This window comes from Cynoglossus semilaevis, chromosome 12 (genome assembly GCF_000523025.1).
Source record: "Cynoglossus semilaevis isolate Cse_v1.0 chromosome 12, Cse_v1.0, whole genome shotgun sequence".
NCBI lineage: Eukaryota > Metazoa > Chordata > Actinopteri > Pleuronectiformes > Cynoglossidae > Cynoglossus > Cynoglossus semilaevis.
In genome coordinates, this window is record NC_024318.1 from 18,328,528 (window position 1) to 18,349,443 (window position 20,916).

Here is a 20,916-nt window from a genome sequence, read left to right on the forward strand (position 1 = left end):
AAACTGAAGGTTTGTGTTGCCTTACAACAGACCTAGGCATTGGACAGCCTGAATTTTTCTTTAACAATTCTAATGCCAAATACAAATGTACTGTGATTTAAAAAAAAAACATAAAACATGTTTTAAGAAAAATAATAACATCACATCACATAACAAGTTAGTTTTATTTTTTATACCTTTTATTTTTATGTTGGAAAACCATTTCCCCAGTCCGATAAATCCACCTGTATTTTTATTTGTATATCAGCTTCTTCATCTCCTTTATGTCCTCTAGTATTGGCAGCAATTGTTTTAAGTCAGTTCTTCGTGATAAAACCCAAGCTTGTTTTTAACCAATAACCAAGTTCTGTTTTTACTAAAATTAGTATTTTAAACTCCTATTGTGGAATGTTGGTATGGAATGTTTGGCTTTTAGTTGCAGCAATGTCATATGATTTATTTATATTATCATTATACTTCTGCCTTTATCCTGCAATACCCATGTTTCCCCAATAGATGGCGTAAAATGCCTTTATGTATGACTTTTTCGTGTCATTTATCTTAGTTCACAAGAACGCTCCATCTATCTGCTCCTGACCGGCCCCCCCTGTTCAATTTTAGGACAATTGTGGACCACGAGTCAAACAGTTTACCCACGCCTGGTTTATCACAATAACCCAAAGCTGGAGAACATATTTAAATAGACTTTAAATTACGAGATATTACTAAAATATTACAATTAAAATCACAGAGCATCTAAATGGCCCTGGGCTACTTGTGCATATTACCAATGAGTCTTTACCTACAACCTCATCCTCTGGCTGGCACAGAGAGACCTTTGAGCCCACTGCAGAAAAAGCATACACACAAATGATTAAAAACCCACATTCTTACCCCACCGTGCACAGGCTACTTATTAATAATCATATTTCTTACGACCTTGCAAGACCACTCCGGCCACCTCTCTTCCTACAGGAATCAAATCTCTCTGCAGTCCAATGTCGCTGAGCAGCTACAGTTTGGGAAAGAGCAGCAAATGAAATTAAACAAAAGAAATGTAATGGTCCCAACATTAACAATGTTATAAACCAGGGGTGTCAAACTCAAATTCACAGTGGGCCAAAATTAAAAACTGGAATGAAGTCTTGGGCCAAACTTAATATTTATTGAAAAATTGACAGCAACCATGCATGTTTTCCTTTTCTCCCGATATGTAATGGGTTTTTTTTCATATGGAAACAAACTTTAGTTTTGCATAAACATTGAATCTGGAAAAACCAAAGCTTAATATTATAAACACGAGAAATTAAATTTGAAACAACTTTATCCGTAGCCTTTCGAGTTCCTTTCGAGTTTCGAGAACAACAACAACAAAAAAACAGAAAGTATGTGCTATAAGTGCATACACGGCTAATACTACAAAGTATATAGGGGCTATATATTGGCGGGCCAACTCTAGCACACATTTAATATGATCTCGTGGGCCAAATAAAATTACACTGCGGGCCAGATTTGGCCCCCGGGCCTGAGTTTGACACATTTGACAAATTTCCTTTCTAATTTAGGACTATGCTCCGTATAAACAGTTTAGTACCAATTAATATTGCGAGCAGTTAGGTATTTAAAAAAAAAAAGAGAAAGAACAGTTATGATTATTACACACAAGTCCTTACCTTAAAGTCTAGGGGACTGAGTCCACAGGCCTTCACCTGAACTCTGACCTGATGTCTTCCCAGGACATCTGAAAGAGTCTGGAGGGAAACATGATGTCACTAATGAAGCAGGGAAACACCTCAGAAAATGATCTTCTTATCACTCAAACACAGTCCAGTCAGACGGGCCAACATAAGTCTGGTCAAACATGATGCAAAAAAACAAAACAAAACAATATCGCACCATTTATCGTATTTTGTCTCCACTCTAAGGTCAAAGACAAATGATACCTTTTAATTTCTTAATGTAGCTACGCGAAAAACACATAGCTCGGGGGCTCTAGCTTACATATATTTGTAGCTTATTAATGTACAGCACTTCTATTTATCTGTAGTTCTAATGCAAGATCCCAGCCAGGGCTAACAGCCTGATATTTTCAAACAAGTCTCACCGTTTCCTGGATGACAAATTTGGGTTCAGCATCGCTCACAGCAGCTCTGCAGTACAGACCCTTCATCCTCTTTCACCGACAAATGACCTCAAACTGATTTAATCAAGCATCTAATAATAACGCTAATATAGTATCTTCTTCCGAAAACCATAAAACCGCTGCACACAGCAGCTGACCTTTTTTTCGGCTTTTAAAATGTTGGCTTTTAGATAAACAAGTGACCATATCTCCCCCTATTGGAGTGGCTGACCTACAACCAAGGTCGGTTTATTATTATTATTTTTAATAATAATAATAATTATATTATATTAATTATATTTATATGTGAATATATTTATGTTTTTATAACTTCTCTATTAACTGTCAATATACCTTTTTCATATCATTTTAGTTTAGGGCCAGTCATTGAAGAATTGTAGAGAATGAAGAACAGTAGAGTCATGAATAACATTTGGCATAGAATGTGCAAAAACAAACATGCCACTCTATAGAATGACACCTATACCAAATGGTTCTCAACCCAGATGGGCAACAACTACCTCCAGTGCTGTAAACCAACAGGAGGTCCAGGACAGATAAAGATGTGTTAGGAAGCAGCTAAAGAACAGCCAGGCAGAGGTGTGATGTATGTGTTGAAGTAGTGACAGAGGCATAGAAGCAGAGATTGTTTTGTCCTATAGAACTTCAAAACATAAAAAGTAAATGTGGTAAATATATATGACCACATTTTTTTACTATCTACATATAACGTATTCTTGTGTAATGGCAGCATCAATATAACGTGTTTTGTGTTTATTTTATTTAATAAAATAATTTTATTCTAGTTTTTTCCCCTGATTTTTTTTTTAAACGTCCGACAGGGGAAGTGCCCCCGACGTTCCTTTGACAAGCATGGCTATAAGTTGTCGCGAGAATATACGTAAATATCGTTAGGAGTTCTCTGACATCTCGCGATACATTATTTGCGTTACCCCATTTTCCAACTGTCCCTCTGTCGGTCGGAATTTCAGAACCATTGGAGCCGCCGGAAAGGGCTTTGGGGATTACAGCTCATAATAAAAGAACCTTACGTATTTATAGTGTATATTTATATAAACAGACAAAGAACCACTTTAACCAGTATTTCATCATGGAGGCTTAACTATGAGGTAAGCGCTGAATGCAGGATGTGTCATGTGAAAGACGCTAGCTTGTGGATGCTTAGCTTGCCTGCTAGCTTTTTTAAATGCATAAATAACCGCGACTGGTCCTATTTTTACTAGGCGCACCCTCCTAATGTTGCTTCCACTAAAGCGTAGTGTTTTAGGGAAATGTCTTTAACATCTCTGCGTATCAGAACAAAAACGGCAACTGTAAGATGTAAAAAGCAGTTTCCACAAGCCTTGGAGGATAGTAGTAAATCACTGCCTCTGCACTGCGAGGCTGTGACCTAAGGCTGACTGCTGTCTAACCAGATCAAGGTTGTCAGTAGTATTGTAGAAGGTAATATTTTATGAACTAGAGGTTTTCTTAGTTCACCCAGTCGCCGTAGTATTTCCCTGGTTACTACACACTCCATGACAGTCGAAGTGGTCCGTCCGTTGCCCGACCTATCACATCAAGACGCCCTTCGAGTAGCGCATCACCTGACGTTAAATCACCCCAAACACTTAAATGATAGAGTTGTTGTTGACATAATACAGGAAAGACCTTTTTATAGTGAGACCTTTCTTTAATAAGATGATTTCAGTGTTATCCGATATGAGGTCAGGTGTACTCCAGCATCTTGGGTAGTCAAACTTTTAAAATGCAACCTATTTGCTAGAATGTCACATGACACTGGTGGAAACGCCACATAAATGTGTTGTTTGGGGGTTATGTCTCTTTTGTCCATAGTGACAGCAACTGTTTTGCCAAAATATGCTTGATTATTTATTGTCTTTTTAGGGGTATGAGACTAGCTTTTCACAGGGACCATGTACAATCCCTGAAACAATCTCTATATGATGGATTGGTTATTAGTTAATGATGTTTATGGCATACTTGTGTGTGGAGAGAGAAATATTATCTGTACAAGTAGATGTAGATGGAGTAGATGGAGATCATTTTAATTCATCGAAACTTTCACTGGAGTAGATGGAGATCATTTTAATTCAGCACTATTAGTAAACAAATAAAGATCGATGCAGATGTAACAAAGCTGATGTGTCATGCCGTCAATGTAAAGCTAACTACAAAATATATTATTTTTCAAAATAATAATGCATTCTTGCAAGACATTTTGTTACCAATTGCAGATGCTCTCGCAAAATTAGCTGTCTAATGGTTAATCTGACAATATTTCATGATTACAAGTATATACATACAAGATCTACACAAAAGGGCGTGCCTGGGTTTCATAAGTCATATGGTTGTGAGCTGTCACTATGATGATGCAAGAGCCAAATGACAGTTTCCCAAAACGCACCAGAAGCCTTGGACATGGATGCAGTGATACACAGACAGCACATAATGTTTATTGTTTTTTGATACAGTGTCAATTTTCACAACAAAATGATGATTACATGAATTTACGAAAAACCCTGAAAACAATATAGTGCAAGAAAATAGGTAAATTAATGAATGGATGGATGAATGGATAAGGACATTGTGAGTTCCAATGATGACAAAGTAGTGTCAAAAGTGCATTTATTATGTAGCCAGTATATTTACACTTGACCTCGTCAGGTCATTGGTATTACTGCATGTGCATCAGAAAGACCTTTTGTAATCCATTATTTCAGATTATGAGGCTAAAATTTGGAGAGAAAAAAAATACTAAATCCTTCTTAGTTAATGGAGCATAAGTGTTGGACCTCTCTGGTACTTGATTTGTTATCTGCCTGTAGTGGTGCTTTTTCACTGCTCATAATACATTAATTGATTGAGTCGCAGTATACGTGCATGCGCGAGTAAGTTGTGCCTAAAATGCATTAATAGACTGTGTTTGTCTGGCTTTTAGAAAATTGATAAGATAAGATAAGACTTTATCCATCCCACACTGGGGAAATTGACTTGTTACAGTAGCAGGGTAGACATGTAGTACTAAAAGTAAAGTAACAGCAGGGTAGACAGTATTTACAAGGTGATAAAAAAGTAACAGCAGGGTAGACAGTGTTTACAGGGTGACAAATATCAAAAATTAAAGTGACCTGCAGGGAAAATAGAGTGACTAAGTTAGTAGTGGTGTACGTGGAACAAAATAAAAATACAAACAACATGCAGTGCAGCTGTGTAATATGTTGGATTGTAATATGTAGAAAGACCAGAAAAGTATTATTGTTGTGCATTAAACAGTCTGATGGCTGATGGGAGGAAAGGCTTCTGAAAGTGTTCAGTTCTGCAATGTAATGTAATGTACAACTGTAGGGTAAATTTAATGTAAAATGTCTGACAGGTTTGTGTGTATTAAGTATGGCTGTAGGGAGAGCAGAGCCAGATGATTTTTTTTTTTTTTTTTTTGTAGCCTTTTAAACAGGCTGAAGTAGTTTCTTCTTCAACCTTGATCTTAAATGCTACACCAATCTTATGTGAATGTCATATTTAAAACCAGGTTGGTCACGTAGGGCTTTGTATCAAGATACAGTCACAAGGACATTTGCAATACAGCCTTTTAGCTGCTATTGTAAATAGTAGCATTAATATATATATATATTAAATATATGTATTATAAATACATTTATTTAATATTATATCATATTATATATAAATTGGATTCACAAGCCCATTCAAGGTATGTTGTTATTCATCAGAAGTGAGTAATTAAGTCCTATCCTTATCATGAATTCTGCAGATAATAACTGAATCTCTCTCATAATCTACAGTACATAATTAGCTTGTGATTTTAGATCATTAGGTTTATTGGGTTCAAATACCGTAGCTGCTGAGACACGTCAAAACACTCACAATAGATGTTGTTCCTGTTAGTGTTTCTTTCCTTTTTTTGTCCCCTTACTCTAAAGTCAGAGGTGGAAAGTAACAAATTACATTTGTTCACGTTACTGTAATTGAGTAGTAGAATTATAAAATGATTTTGTGGACACACTTACGCCATATTTCGGCCAGCTCTTTGTTTCAAATGCAAACGAGTCAGTAACTTTATCATGTAATGCAAATTGCGTGTGCCCTGGCAAACAAAGCTGTCGCATGTGGCGGTTAGTAGAGTATCTGCGCTTTTGCTTGTGTATTCCAAGCTTTGTGCTTATTGTTTAGTTAACACATTGCTCCGTTAATCAAAATTTGCCTTCATGATATTGATCATTTTTACTAAGCTTAGCATCCCTCCTGATAGCTAACGTTTCAGTGACGTAGAGCAGTACCGGAGAACAGTCAGAAATAACATTAAGTAACACAAGTGCATGATTTTAATAGCAATTGGTCTGTAATGAAATGGACAGTGATAACCCATCATAATTACAGCTGGATTGGTCAGGAAAACTTGGGGGCCCTTTGAGAATTTGTACTAAATGTGACATTGAAATTGTAAAAGGATATTATGATGGTATTAAATATGAAAGGAGGCACCTCCATACGCAGGTAGTTGCACTCAACAGCATCCACAATTCGAAGTTGACACAGAGTATTTGTGTTTGAATTGAAGTAATTTAAAGTAACTAAGTAACTTTTACTTAAAGTAAATTGTACTCGACTAGATTTTTAGGTGTGTACCTTTGCTTTAGTACAATAGATACTTTTATAGTACTTTTTCCATCTCTGCTAAAAACACACAAACACACCCTCTCTAAGGCATTCTTCCACCCTTTGCCTTTTTCTTTTCTACTTTCTTATCACCCTACCTCTTTATGTACACTTAATGAGTTTTACTGTTTCAGTCAAACAGTAAAACGTCACACTTAAGAAAACGTTTGTAGTGACTCACACGGGTGAGTCACTACAAACACTCCCAGTGTTGCCTCCTTATTTTTTGCTAAGTATGCACAACTCTCGTTGTCTTGTGTCAGTGTCTAACATGAGGGCAGACCTGGATCTGATTAACGCACTGAACCACAGGTACAATATGTCACTCACTCATACACGTACTGCGTTTTCATCAAGTTGAAGAGCCCACTACAGTACAGTGTGTAGTGACAAATGTTGATGGAAAGGTGTTGGCTTTGGTGGTGATACAAATGTAAACAGAGTGTCATGTGACTATATATTCATGCATGCTGTACCAATACGTAATTATTTTACTGATATTTTAATATTTTGGAAATAGTGAACTTAGGTCATTCCTAGTCAGTGCATTTAGTTCAGAGATATTTTCACACCACATACAATAACAGCAGGGAGATTTGCTGTAATATATACATCTGACTGAGTCACTTTTTAACACATTTATGTGTTAATTTTAGGGGTGGCTCGATAAATTTTACAGTCCGATATCGATTATCAATACTGCAACTTGGATATCAATCTGATACGTTCTTTTCTGCTCCAGCATGCTGTGTGCTGCCATTGCTGAGGTGCTAGTGTCCCTGTTTATGGCATGTTGCGCTATGTTAAGTTGAGTACTTGGGCTGAGTCGTCGGATCGGATGGGCTATAGTTGTTTTTTTCCATGTTTGATCCTGAAATATTGACCATTTTTGGGCTGATACTGATCATGGGTGTCGGATCAGAGCCTAGACTCCAGTTAATATGTTTGAGATAACAGCGCAATTTGAAATGGTGCTACTCCGTTCCTATAGAGTGAGACTGAATATTGTTTTCTCATATGGATGTGCCTATAAAGACTTATTATAACAGATTTGTTCTGTTCTGAGAAATAAATGATAAAAACTTCGAAGACACTTCATAATGCTGAATATTCTAATATTTGTCTTAGGTTTAATAGCACAGTCGATGATGAGGCATGCCACCCCTACCAAGTCACTGTAAAGAGATATTGAACTGACGTTGAAATGTGCTTTATTTACTTTATATATATTTATATTTATTTGTATAAACTATACTATAACTATATAACTATACTACTATACATACTATATATACCGTACTGTATATACACACTAGCCCTGGTTTTAATGTGACATCGGTGTCGAGACTTTTTGTTTTATACAGAACAATTTTTCTCTGTTTTGTTTGAAATAACCTTCTGCTGAAGAGAAGAACATTAAAGTATTACTAAGCAATTTCCTGCTTGGGGTACTCACAAGGGTTAGGGTTACACTCGCACAAACATACTGCAGATCACCCGAGTACCTTCAGAGTTGTGTAACACTGACCATTTATGTCCATTCTATATTTATTGAAACCCATTTTTCTGGAAAAAAAAATAATTCAATCACCCAATTTCTTGTTTTTTTGTCTTTAAAAATTGTGATCTAAGTCTAATTGTGTGTTTAACTAGCAACAACCGGTGTTCAATGCATACTGTTTGTTTGTAACACAGCAAAAATACATTGGGTAGGAGATGTCCTGTAGGACATGTAAAAATAGAAAGTTTGAAGTATCCTCAGGTTCCGCTTGTTTGCTAACAGTATCAGCGTCTATGTTGTCACAGCTATCGTTTGGTGCCTTATACGTAATTTTAAGTTGAATGTCCAAACCTGCTAACAGAAACTAGCATTACAATAGGTTATATTTTTATATTTCAGGAAAGCAATAGTATAATCAGATCTGTTTTATACTTTTCTACTTTTTTACTGAGCTCCAAGAGTAATTGAGCAGAGATGATGGAAACTAAACTAAGGATCTAAAAATGATTATTTTTCCTTGTGTGTTTTAGGTGACGTGTGACTGCAGATGACCGATTGGAAAAAATGGCACAGTTCCCCACAGCTTTTTCAGGTGAGTGTGCAGGACGGAAATTACGCTTAATCCATGTGCAGTTTTTCCCATGTAATCTTGCCTCTTGAGCAGTCAAAAAAAAAAAAACCCCAATATCAGTTCCCAACGCAGGTCCTTCAAAAGTCAGCCATTCACTGTGACTGTTAAAAATATCCCCCAAATTAACCCTTATGCGGTCCTTCGCATTTTTGTACACACCGTTTGTCCTTGCAATGATTTTCATCTCGTCCCAGAATATGAGTATTAATGAATATGAGGAAAAGTTGGCACAAGTCATGCAGACATAAAGACATATTGGGTCTGAAGGACTTTACAAGGGTTAAGTCACAAGATCCCAGCCATTAATCACGATGCGCCAGGTCTTTTTATATGGTCCATTTTAAGGTAAAGAATACAGTTCTTGAAGTTGGTGGGGTTTTTTTTTAATAATAATTAATACAAAATTGGATTGGTAAAAAATGTGTAAGTTGTTTATCAATCACTAGACATTTTTTTTTTTAATAATAATTAATAAAAAATTGGATTGGTAAAAACGTATAAGTTGTTTATCAATCACTAGACATTTGAGGTGACCCCAATTGAATTCCAGTATTTAAAAACACACCGTCTAAGACTTCCTTATGCAGTGATTTACCAAGAAGCTGAGCTATTTTATATTCAAAGTAGACTATTTTAAAGCTAAGTAAATATTTAGCAATGCAGCAATTTTTTTTTTTTGGGTAAAGTGTCCTGCCAACACTCATAATTCTGAAGCAATTTACCACTATCTGCACTCAATCACAGTATCTCTCTTCAGTTCAACAACTTTTAAAATAAAACGCTTGGTGACTGGAATGAGGTACTTAATGAAAATGGATGCATTAGGTCTGCAAAACAATTCTTTTGAAGTGACTTCAAGTAATAAGAAGTCACTCAAGAAGTCTTTTATTTCTTCAATAATTACATAATTAAATCATATCTAAGTGCAAACTTTGCCTTTTGTGATAAATTCAGTGATTTTTTTTTTTTTTTTAATTGATAGAAAAGCATCTTTGCTCTGTCGATTGAGGGGGGAAAAAATTAGGGATGGCTCATTCGAATACTCAGTATCGGTCCAATATTGGGTAAATTTTAGGATTGTACAGTTCATCGGTAAAAAAACAAACCTACCCCCAATCTGATCTGATAACGGGGATAATGCTCAAGTTAACTTGACATGACATGACGTAAACAGGGACACCATTAATGCTGTATCAGCAGCCTGCGACATTCTTGAGGAGAGAAGAAGGTATCACCTTATCACCTACTGATATCGGTATCTGCAGATACTCCAAGTTGCAGAATCAGTATTGGACATCAAAAAGTTTTATCAAGCCATCCCTAAAAAGATATAAAGCTGTCTCGAAAACCCCCTTTACACAAAATAACATTTCTACCTCGTGTGCTGCATGTCTTTCTTCTACTCCTGTCTGTCTGGCTTTGACCAAGCTTTTGGCTCTGCAATATAACCTTCAAATGTTTGTCTTTGTGTTGGTGGGCGTGCCAGGTCCAGATGTGTTTCTCATCTCAGTGGATGAGAGAGCCAAGCATGATCAGCAGTTTCAAAGTCTCTCGCCAACTGCCGGTTACATTACAGGTAACAGTACCCTTTCGCCCCATGCTTCACAATGAAGAGACTTGATGACTTTGATGATAAATCTCTGCGGCATAATCTAAACCCTAGGATGTAGCTACAGTCTATATATAAATCATATTTTTTTCATTTTGGCCATAATCTCAATGGGTTTGACCTGTTCACGGCCTTCCTACCTTCCCATCCCAATCATCCTATTTTAAGATATCTCTCTATATACTGTATATCATTCTATTTCTGTCCGTTATGACCCCCTCCAGGCTTTAGGAGGAGCTGCAACCAACTGATTACCAGTTGCATTTATTCTTACTATAGTTACATTTTAAAACATTATTTTTTTTACATTTGCACCAGCTTTAAACTTGTTTGGCCTGTTATGTCTATTAATGCTGGTGACAATAATAAGGACGGGCCTATGACCTATGATACATAAGCTATTTCTTTGGTATGTATTTATTGTGCTACCAAATATTATTTGTATTTTAGACAGTGTACATAGCTGTTTTAGGCTTTATTTTGATTTAAGTATGTAAATGGTAGTTGGTTAGTGTTAGTAGTTACTTCAGCTGTTTGTTATTTAAGTTATATCTCTCTGTCGAAATTGACAATAAGAAAAAATCACATGCTCTGCTCACTGTGTAGGTGACCAGGCCAGAAACTTCTTCCTGCAGTCAGGACTCCCTCCTCCAATCCTGGCTCAAATCTGGTAAAGTACACAACTATTTTTACAAAATTACAGGCAGGCTAAAAATGAGTTAGCAGTATATATTTATCTCCTTTTTTTTTTTTCTAAATAAAAATAAGTTTATATCAGACAAATATGTTGCATGTCTTATCGTGTATCTCCAGGGCCCTGGCCGATATGAACAACGATGGTCGGATGGATGTTCACGAGTTCTCCATTGCCATGAAACTAATTAAACTGAAACTCCAGGGTCACCCTTTACCACCTGCACTTCCTCCAAGTATGAAACAACCACCATTAGGTTTGCCCCCTCAGACTGGCTTTGGTAAGAGTTTGTTGTTGTTTTTGAACAATTATCAGATATCATCATATATTTTGAATTATTAATTCCATTATAATTTCTTCCTCTGCTTTAGACACCAGCTCACCTTGTCTGGAAAAACTAAAATTAATGTTGCTGTTTTTTTTTGTATGTTTTTAGGCATGCCTCCCATGGCGCCTATCCCTACCCCACTGCCTGCTGTTCCCCCTTTGCCCCTCCCCCCTCTCCCTCTCGGCGTGTCCCCTCCACTGGTCTCGTCTGTCCCACCACCTCTGCCCCAGCCCATCACTAATGGAGCACCCCCTACAGCCATGATGCAACCCATGTCTGGCTTTCCCCACCCAGGTAACATGCCAACGGTGAAATAAGTGTTGAAGTCACTTTGTTTTATTTTGAAGGTCAGATTTGCCAAATTCTACTGCCCGTTTCCTCATTTTGTGTACTTTTTGAGAGACGTTGTTCCAGTTGCTGACTTTTTTTTTTGTTCTCTTTTTTTTATTGTTGTTCTCTTTCATTGACACCTTACAACATGTAGAAGACAGAAAAACCAGTTGTTTATACATACACAAAAAGTATAAAAAGGTTTTTTGCTTGCGTCATCATAACTTCCTGTTTTGGCCGTGTTGTTTTGGTGAAATGCGCTTTAATATATTATTTATTTACCTATATATATATTTACCCTTTACGAACCTCCCCCACACTGTTATCAACCCTCCCTAGACTGTATTACCCTTTCCCACACAATTATATGCACAGTAGAGTTGTAGAATGGAAATATAAGACATACTGTACATATTAAATACACAACCATGAAAAATAATATAAAATACATTCTAATTATGAATTAAAATTCAATGTACATCCAAAAGAAAAGGTAAATGCAATTTTAAATTATGAATGAGAAAACAGATACAACGCAGAGAGTTGATATTCTAGGATGAAGATGATGATGATGATGATTTTGCTGTGGGGTAATGTATGACGATGACGATGATCATCAAGAACATCGTGATCACATATCTTCGGGGAGTTGATTTCGCTCAAGAGCAACAGCGATGCCCTGGGCCTGGCCATGTTCATCCTGCAGCGGCTGCTGTGGAACGCAGACATCGTTGCTGAGTTTAGACATGCCAAAGTACAACACCTTTACAAAGGTGACTACCCCCTGCTGGTGGATTTTGCAGTGCTGTTTTAATGCTTAAGTAGAACACATTTTTCTCGCTAAGACCGATGATCTTGTTTTGCACACCCAGTCATGGCATGGCCTCGCGAAATCGGATTAAAAAAAATACCGGCTGTACTGAGGGAGCGAAAGGAGAACTGCGATATAGAGAGGGAACACTGTATATGTATGTGTATGTGTATATACACACACATATATATGTATATATATGTATATATGTGTATATATATATGTATATATGTATATATATATATATGTATATGTGTATATGTATATATATATGTATATATATATATATACCTGATGTGGAAGAATAATGTTACTAAAAAAAATGTTTTTTTTGTTCTTCTCAGTGCCATCTGTTACCAAGCCTACATTTAACCGTTCCAGCTCCAAGTTACAGAAAGTCTCATCCTTTGATGCTGCCAGGTAGACTCCACATATAGATATTGGCACCATGTTTATTTAAGGTACTTTCTGTGATGAAAATACGTGGAATTTGTCAGTTGACTGGTCTTTATTTTTTTTCAGCAGTCAGCCCCCCTCTGACTGGATAGTTCCTCAGTCCTCAAGGCTAAAGTACAGACAGCTTTTCAACTCTCATGACAAAATGATGAGTGGACATCTCACTGGTACACACCTGGACACATCAATTACCATTTGTTGTGCTATGACATTTTTAAACACCTTCACCTTCAATTGTGACTGCGTTTTCCAGGTCCTCAGGCTAGAACTATTCTTATGCAGTCCAGTCTTCCACAGACTCAACTCGCCACAATCTGGTTAGTTCAATGAATCATCCAGTAGAAAGCAGAAACAAGTTGTGAGTCACAGATATTTGATAACGTTTTTTTTCTTCTTCAGGAGTTTATCAGACATCGATCAGGACGGGAAACTGACAGCTGAGGAGTTTATTTTGGCGATGCACCTCATAGATATGGCTATGTCAGGATTACCTCTTCCCCCTGTGTTGCCACCAGACTATCTTCCACCTACATTTAGGTATGGATTTACATGTAAATATGAATCCTCTCACTGTTTGTACTACGAACTTTTATTAGTTCTAAATGATAAATATGAATCCTCTCACTACTACGAACTTTTATTAGTTCTAAATGTTTTTGCTGTGATTGTTTATTTAAGGCGCGTGCGGAGTGACAGCATTCATTTGGAGCAGAAGAGCGTGCAGGAGGAGATGGAGGAAGAGGCTGAGAACAGCCAAGACAAGAAACTACCAGGTTTGATCCTCATCAGCTGTACACATTTTCTTACTGTTTACACTGGAACCAGAAACCAACTATTCATTATATAATAGAAAGTGTTTTCTTAATAGACACTCCTCTATCATTTTGCTCTGCAGTACAAAGGTTCTACATAACTTCTTGTGCACTTTTTAAACTTTTCACAGTAACGTTTGAGGACAAGAAGAGGGAAAACTTTGAGCGGGGAAATCTGGAGTTGGAAAAAAGACGTCAGGCTTTGCAGGAGCAACAGAGGAAAGAACAGGAGCGCCTGGCTGCTCTGGAGAGAGAGGAGCAAGAAAGAAAGGTTCCTTTACAACAACCTCATTTTCATAAAGCAGTTAAACATTATTGTGTAAATCAAAATTCACACATGTTGTGAAAACACTAATCAAATACTATTTTTACCTCAATTTGGTACAAGCCGGACGTCACTGAAAATCCGTGAAATGTCGGCGACTAATTATATCTCCCTGCTTATTTTTAAATGTTGGACTTCAGGAGCGTGAGCGTCTGGAGCAGGAGAGGAGAAGGCAACAGGAACTAGAAAGGCAGCTGGAGAAGCAGAGGGAGCTTGAGAGGCAAAGAGAGGAAGAGCGACGCAAAGAGATCGAGCGAAGAGAGGTGCTGAGAAGAAGCGGGGGGGAAATGTTATTTGTGATGATGACAAAAAATGATGGAATTTAGTTTATGTTATAGAATGGAAGTTTAATCTATGCTTTTGTTTTATCTGTGTAGGTAGCTAAGCGCGAGCTAGAGCGCCAGCGGCAGCTTGAGTGGGAGCGCCAACGACGACAGGAGCTGCTGACGCAAAGAAACCGAGAGCAAGAGTGTATAGTGCTGCTGAAAGCGAGAAAAAAGACCCTAGAATTTGAACTGGAGGCTCTGGTAATTAAACACCAGCACACACATGTTCACGTGTTAGCAAACAGATCTTTTTGACGTTTTAACCGAACTGGTAATTTAAGAACTCAAGTGCAAGCACAATTTCTTTAAAGTTAAAAAGATAGTAAAGCAACTTTGTTAAATAGAAAACAGAAAATGACAATAACAACAAGACCATGCCATCAGGCATCCTCAAAATACAGAATAAGCCAGATAAGATAGTAGACAATTGCAGAAGCAAAATCTGATCTGAGGTCACACAGCAGGACAAACTGACGGCTAAAAATGGAGAACAGAGTTTAAAAAGGTTAAAGTAGCTTTGTCTGTTGCAACCCAGAGACTGTTCAGCCCACTGGCTGCTGGACAGGGTGACACCACCATCTCCAGAAATCATTCTATTATTTAGTCATCAATTATTTATTCGTTTAATTTCGGATGCCTCCAAACTTGCTGGTTTTTGTAAAATCAATTGGGCGTTGTTTTGAACTGGTGATTTAAGTAAAATCAATTTTTGTAAAATCAATTGGGCGTTGTTTTCATTGCTCTTTCTCGTGTCATAGAATGATAAGAAGACGCAGTTGGAGGGCAAACTGAGGGACGTTCGCTTCCGTTTGTCAGCTCAGCGCCGAGAGGTGGAGCAGACCAATCAGACCAGAGAAACACGCATTGCCGAAATCACCTTGTTGCAGCAGCAACTGCAGGTATAAAAACCTTTCCAACACATGTCAGGTTTATACGGTTCACTTTGCAAAAGTTCATGTAGAATTCGAAAGAAAATATTCACATTTTTGTTTCTGTTCAGGACTCCCAGCAGTGGTTGGGTCGACTAATTCCTGATAAGCAGAGTCTAAATGACCAACTGAAACAAGTTCAGCAGAACAGTCTGCACCGTGAGTACTGTACACACATGCAGATTTAAGATACAGTCCTTCGCATTAACACAATTATGTTTTAATGACATGACCTATTGTCACACCGTCTGTGTGAATAGGAGACAATCTATCATCGTTGCAGAAGGCTGTGGAGCAGAAGGAGACCAGCAGACAGCAGCTCCGAGAGCAGCTTGATGCTGTGGAAAGGGAGACCAGGGCCAAACTACTGGAAATAGATGCATTCAACACCCAGCTGAAGGTAGGGCCGATTGTGAAACACGTTAGATAAGGACAGGAAGAGAGAAAACTTTGAATTTGGTCAAACAAATCACAAAATATTATTGCACAATATGTGTAGAATTAGAGGTTTTAATTCCACAGGTCACTCACAGACCCTAATCCAATTAAACAGTACATTCCATATGTTGGTTATATCTGTGTGGTCTTGTCATCAAGTCCTTGAAAGCTGATTGTTAATCACGTGTCAACTTGTTTACGTTCTGACTGATGTGCAGAAAAGTAGCCTTTAGATGAGTCTTGAGTTCAAGTTGACAATTTAAACACTTTTAATTTCCATCTAACCTAATTGTATGTTTTAAATTTGGCCAGAGAGTTGTGTCGCAAAATGAGGTCGCACTGGATGTCTTCACCCATACTAGCACTAGCATTTGCTTTATTCGTACTTCAGTTACCCCTAGATGGCTAAATCTGTGGTGTGAAGGGCTCTGAGTCAGGTCTGGTCGTCAGGAGTAGAATAACACTACATATATATGTATGTATATATATATATATGTATGTGTATATATATGTATGTATATATATATATATACATACATACATATATATAAATATATATGTTTATATAAATATGTGTGTGTGTATAAACGTATATATGTGTGTATATATGTATAAATATACTGTATATATACACACACACACACAAATGAAAGCTATATATTAAAAAAATTTACAATAATCAGTAACATTTACAATCACACAAAAAGACAGCCGGCGAGGTCGTACAGTGTTTGTTAGTTTACGTAAGTCTAACGTCTTAGTATCAAACTTAAGTAAGATAATGGCTGCTGCATTCATTCTTTGGTCTCAACTTTTCCCCGGAGTTTTGTCCTCTAACAGTATATGGTTGAACTGATGTTATCATTTATTGAAATAACACAGCGGGTAGAGGATATCCTGATATCTCCATTTATTTATTCCAATATATTCAAATTTAGATTTACCTTGAGATTTAGTGGTCCGATACTCTGCAGGACAGGAGCATAGGCCACTGTTGTGTCTCATACAGGAGAACTTTCCACCTCCTTTTTTTTTTTTTTTTTTTTTTTACTGTGTCTTCCTCACTAATACATACTGTACTCATTCTTCATTACTGCCCCTGCCTTCATCTCGCATGAATCTCTGAATCTCTCTTTTACATTACTGACTTTATGGCTTTTCTTTAAGCATTTATTTTTCTGCCAGTCATGTTTTTTGTTTTCTTTTTTTTTTTTTTCAATTAATAAAACTTCCCTTCTATATTTTCTGATCCTATTTATTTCCTACATTGGCCTTTTGCTCCCTTGCCCATGCCAGTCTCTGTCTGAGTTCTATGCCAACCACTGTGCCAGGATAGAAGCCCTGGGACACCAACTTCAGGAGGAACAGAGAGGGAGACAGGTAGAACACACTACCACTGCTGGACTGGGGTGGTACTGAAGTGGGGTTAGGATGGGAAGTTTCAGTTTATAAGAAGAAATATCAGTACATTGTGGTAATTTACATTTTTTTAAAAATGCCTGTTTGTTTAAAAAAAAAAACAGTTTCACATTGGGGACAGTCAAACTGTTCACATTTTTGTCAGGTCACTAACAATCACTGTAAAGATAGTTGGATATCCTCAACCATTAACACAAACAAATCACACTTTGACATCGACATGGTAATATTGATGTACTTCAGCAATTGAAAAGCATAACTGCATCTCTTAGGTAGTGGGTTGTTTGAGTGCTGACACTTTGACAATACAATTTCTGCTGTGGCGTGATGTTCTGGTGTGTGTTTTTGTTCCTACTGGTCTGCAAGGATTCTGTCCGTCAAGTTGGTTTACACTACTAAATTCATAAAAGAGTCCATGGTTGAAGGGACATTCGTTTATTCGTCTTAAACAGCCTCTTACTTTTTAGTTTAGCTTGTTGCCTAGTTGCCTTGATCTTGGGTCAGAAAAATGAGAATTTACATTTGCACTTACAGTTAGTACTTTTGGTCAATTTAGAGTGTCCATCATACCAAATCCTTCATGTTGTCAGACTGTGAAGAAACACAGTACCCAGGAAGGTACCCAGTGCTGGACAACAGTATGTGTCAGCCCATAAAGCAGTTTCCAGCTTCACTGGACTACAAGTCTACACCTCATATTTGCTGACCAACTCCACATTTCCCTAAATGTTCTCTATTTTTTTATGAACCTATTTTTTTAACAGGTAACCTCTTTTATTTATATCTTTATTGTCTTGATGTCAGGGCGTTTGTCTTCTGTTTATATACTATATTTTTAATCCTTAAATACCGTTACTTTGTGCTGGTGCTGTGTACAGCAGGCAGTCGGCCAACATTTGGGGTCCTGATGTCACGTGAGAGCATCGTATGGTTTTAGACTACCGTTTGATTTAAGAGCATGTTTTTTGTTTTTTGTTTTTTTTGTCCAGTTAATGGGTTGCTATATAGTCAGCTCCTTGCTGCAGAGGTTGTTCCTTGTGGATTTCTGTTTCCTGAATGCACATGCCCAATACCCTTTTCAGTGAGCTCTGGAAAAGCAAGCTCTAACTCTTTTCACCTTCCGTGGTGAATTTCTGTGTCAACAGAGTTAATGTGTTGTGTGAGGGCTTTCACTTCCTGGGTCTTCTTTCCAACTCGTGCGTCATTCTCATGGTAGTCAACTTTATTCAAGACAACCTTCCACCGTTGGATGCTGGATCAGCAATTTCCACCACCAAGCTTCCCCTTTTCAATCTGTCCATCCGGGAAAGGGAGACTTCCTTATCTGCACAAGAATAAATACACGAAGACATCGTTCCAAAAATGAAGATGCGTCAGGGTTCAGAGAACAGCAGACCATGCGACGGTCATCACTTTTTGTCTCGACGAAAGGCGGAAGGTCTTAAACTAACTAGCCCAGGCGTGGGTAAACTTTTGGACCCAACTTTTGGGCCACATTTGGTCCTAAAATTGAACATGGGGTCAGGAGCAGATAGAGTGTTCATGTCAACTAAGATAAATTATATGTAAAAGTCATGCATAAAGGCATTATCTGCAACATCTATTGGGGAGACGTGGGTATTGCATGGGGTCAGGAGCAGATAGTGTGTTCATGTCAACTAAGATAAATGACATGTAAAAGTCATGAATAAAGGCATTATCTGCCACATCTATTAGGGAGACGTGGGTATTGCAGGGGAAAGGCAGAAGTATAATGATAATATAAATAAATTATATAATTTTAAAACATTGAGCGGGCCGGATTAAGAAACTGAACTGGTTCTGGACAATGAATCTCTTGAGTACACTTGGCTGCAATGAATGTGGATCATAGGAATAAAGAGGACTAGTGGGAAAAGAATGTTTTTGTTTTTACAGTTTTATCTATTCATCAGCTCCTCACAACAAGGTTGTGTTGAGGGGGACCAGTCAATATTTTTCTGAAACTTGACCTCATGGTGGCAGTGCGACCTGAGCTGCAGTTTTGTGGAAGCACTAGTCCTGCAACTTAGAGCATATTTCAATACCAATATCAACAGCATGTCACACTAAGTTAGGTTGAGCATTTGGCCTTAGGGATCAGATCAGGGTCAGACTTTTTTTTTTAATGTTTCATCCTGCCATTCTGACCAATATCGGACAGATACCGATCCTGATTATCGAATCGAGCCCTCCCAAATAAGAAATCAGACATGATTATCGCATAGCATTTTTCATGAAATCCCAGAATTTTTCATGAAAGATCATTACGAGTTGTAGGACACATTAAGAGAAAGCAGAAGCAATCTGGCATTAATACAGTGGTTTAGAAATCTTTCTTCAGAGTTTTGTCTGCCTCTTCTCCGATCTGTTTGCTTTTGTCCTGTTTATTTTGTTTGGCTCAAACGTAACAGTGGATTCTTGTCGTAACACGCTCCTGTCCTAACAGCACTACCTGTTGTCATGTTTATACATGTTGCCTCTTCTTACTCCCTCACCCTCTCACTCCCAAACCATGTTTTTTTCTTCTTTAATGTTCTTACCCATTAAAAGCACATTATGACTTTTGCAAGCTTCGCTCCACCTCTGTGGCCTAAATATTGTGTTTGGCCGCCAGTCTCCAGAATAATATCCTCGCATTGGATGATTGGACGTATTCTGTACACGATGCATTTTTGTTAATAGTAATGTATGTAAACAAGTAAATACTATACATAGCATTTGTACCCCGTTAGTCCGTCAACACTTAAGACTTTTTTTTGTTTGTTTTTACCTTGTAATCCAAGACAAATCTCTGGTTTAAACTAGAACAGAATGGCATTAGCCAAAAATACATAGCTTAAAGAAATATTATTTATATTATTATTTTTTCGAGTTACATTCTAGGTGTAAACAGAAATGCCCTGAGCTTATGATGATGCTTTGTGCACAAATGGTAGACGAACACAAGTTTTCATCACCTATATATAGATGTAGTGGGTTAATGAGGGGGCGGAGCTTGCCTTGGTCTCCATATTAATACTTGCTGCTATGGCCCCATGTTCTTGTTTGGTGTCCTTGGTAACACTTACAAACCAAACTACCGATCTTCCACTTCCTCCTCACCGTCGTTTCTGTCTTTTTTTCCTCTCGCTTTGCAGGAGCTAAGGGAGATTCATTGTCGGCAGCAGAGACAGAAGCAGAAGGAGCTTGAAGGGGACATGCCCACGCTAAGTCACACCAACTCGCTTATTGAAGCGTCCAGTGAGAGAAAGTCCGCTGAGCTCCAAGAAAGCAGGTAAAATTTGGGGCTCAGGAGTTCAGCGTATGTTTTCATGGGTCTCACGATTGAGTTTTTTTCAGTATATTGTTGACTTGTTGAAGTCGTTGTCAGGTAATTTTGCCTATCGTGCAACAGGCTATCATCAGACGAAGGTATCAACTGGAAGGAGGATGCAGAGAACACCGCTCCTAAAGTTCCTAGTCCTGCCTGTGTATCTGCACCTGACGC

The 20,916-nt window shown here is 37.8% G+C and overlaps 2 protein-coding genes across 9 annotated transcripts in view; one reads left to right on the forward strand and one right to left on the reverse strand.

Moving 5' to 3' along the window:
• The window catches only part of cryzl1 (crystallin, zeta (quinone reductase)-like 1), a 5,144-nt gene extending 2,857 nt beyond the window's left edge, over window positions 1–2,287 (reverse strand). Inside the window, exons 1-4 of one of the 2 annotated variants that reach the window (XM_008322581.3) lie at window positions 2,084–2,287; window positions 1,653–1,730; window positions 919–991; window positions 782–826 (exon numbers count right to left, since the gene is read on the reverse strand). In XM_008322581.3, coding sequence (XP_008320803.1) covers window positions 782–826; window positions 919–991; window positions 1,653–1,730; window positions 2,084–2,149 — 262 coding nt within the window. In that variant the 5' untranslated portion in view covers window positions 2,150–2,287. The remainder of the gene's footprint in view (window positions 1–781; window positions 827–918; window positions 992–1,652; window positions 1,731–2,083) is intronic. The other variant, XM_008322582.3, reaches the window with a different exon arrangement.
• A 748-nt stretch (window positions 2,288–3,035) lies between these two features.
• itsn1 (intersectin 1 (SH3 domain protein)) overlaps window positions 3,036–20,916 on the forward strand; it is a 43,806-nt gene continuing 25,925 nt past the window's right edge. For 3 of the 7 annotated variants that reach the window (XM_017037416.2, XM_017037418.2, XM_008322584.3), the window contains exons 1-19: window positions 3,037–3,231; window positions 8,831–8,892; window positions 10,418–10,507; window positions 11,147–11,210; window positions 11,354–11,514; window positions 11,671–11,856; window positions 13,048–13,123; window positions 13,226–13,326; window positions 13,413–13,476; window positions 13,559–13,696; window positions 13,838–13,932; window positions 14,103–14,242; window positions 14,437–14,559; window positions 14,674–14,823; window positions 15,381–15,521; window positions 15,623–15,710; window positions 15,812–15,951; window positions 20,567–20,703; window positions 20,824–20,916. The exon at window positions 20,824–20,916 is cut by the window's right edge and continues 170 nt beyond it. In XM_017037416.2, the coding sequence (XP_016892905.1) occupies window positions 8,865–8,892; window positions 10,418–10,507; window positions 11,147–11,210; window positions 11,354–11,514; window positions 11,671–11,856; window positions 13,048–13,123; window positions 13,226–13,326; window positions 13,413–13,476; window positions 13,559–13,696; window positions 13,838–13,932; window positions 14,103–14,242; window positions 14,437–14,559; window positions 14,674–14,823; window positions 15,381–15,521; window positions 15,623–15,710; window positions 15,812–15,951; window positions 20,567–20,703; window positions 20,824–20,916 (2,015 nt within the window). In that variant the 5' untranslated portion in view covers window positions 3,037–3,231; window positions 8,831–8,864. Of the gene's footprint in view, window positions 3,232–8,830; window positions 8,893–10,417; window positions 10,508–11,146; window positions 11,211–11,353; window positions 11,515–11,670; window positions 11,857–12,315; window positions 12,666–13,047; window positions 13,124–13,225; window positions 13,327–13,412; window positions 13,477–13,558; window positions 13,697–13,837; window positions 13,933–14,102; window positions 14,243–14,436; window positions 14,560–14,673; window positions 14,824–15,380; window positions 15,522–15,622; window positions 15,711–15,811; window positions 15,952–17,285; window positions 17,370–20,566; window positions 20,704–20,823 lie in introns of those variants that run through there. The other 4 variants (XM_017037420.2, XM_017037417.2, XM_017037419.2 and 1 more) reach the window with 4 other exon arrangements.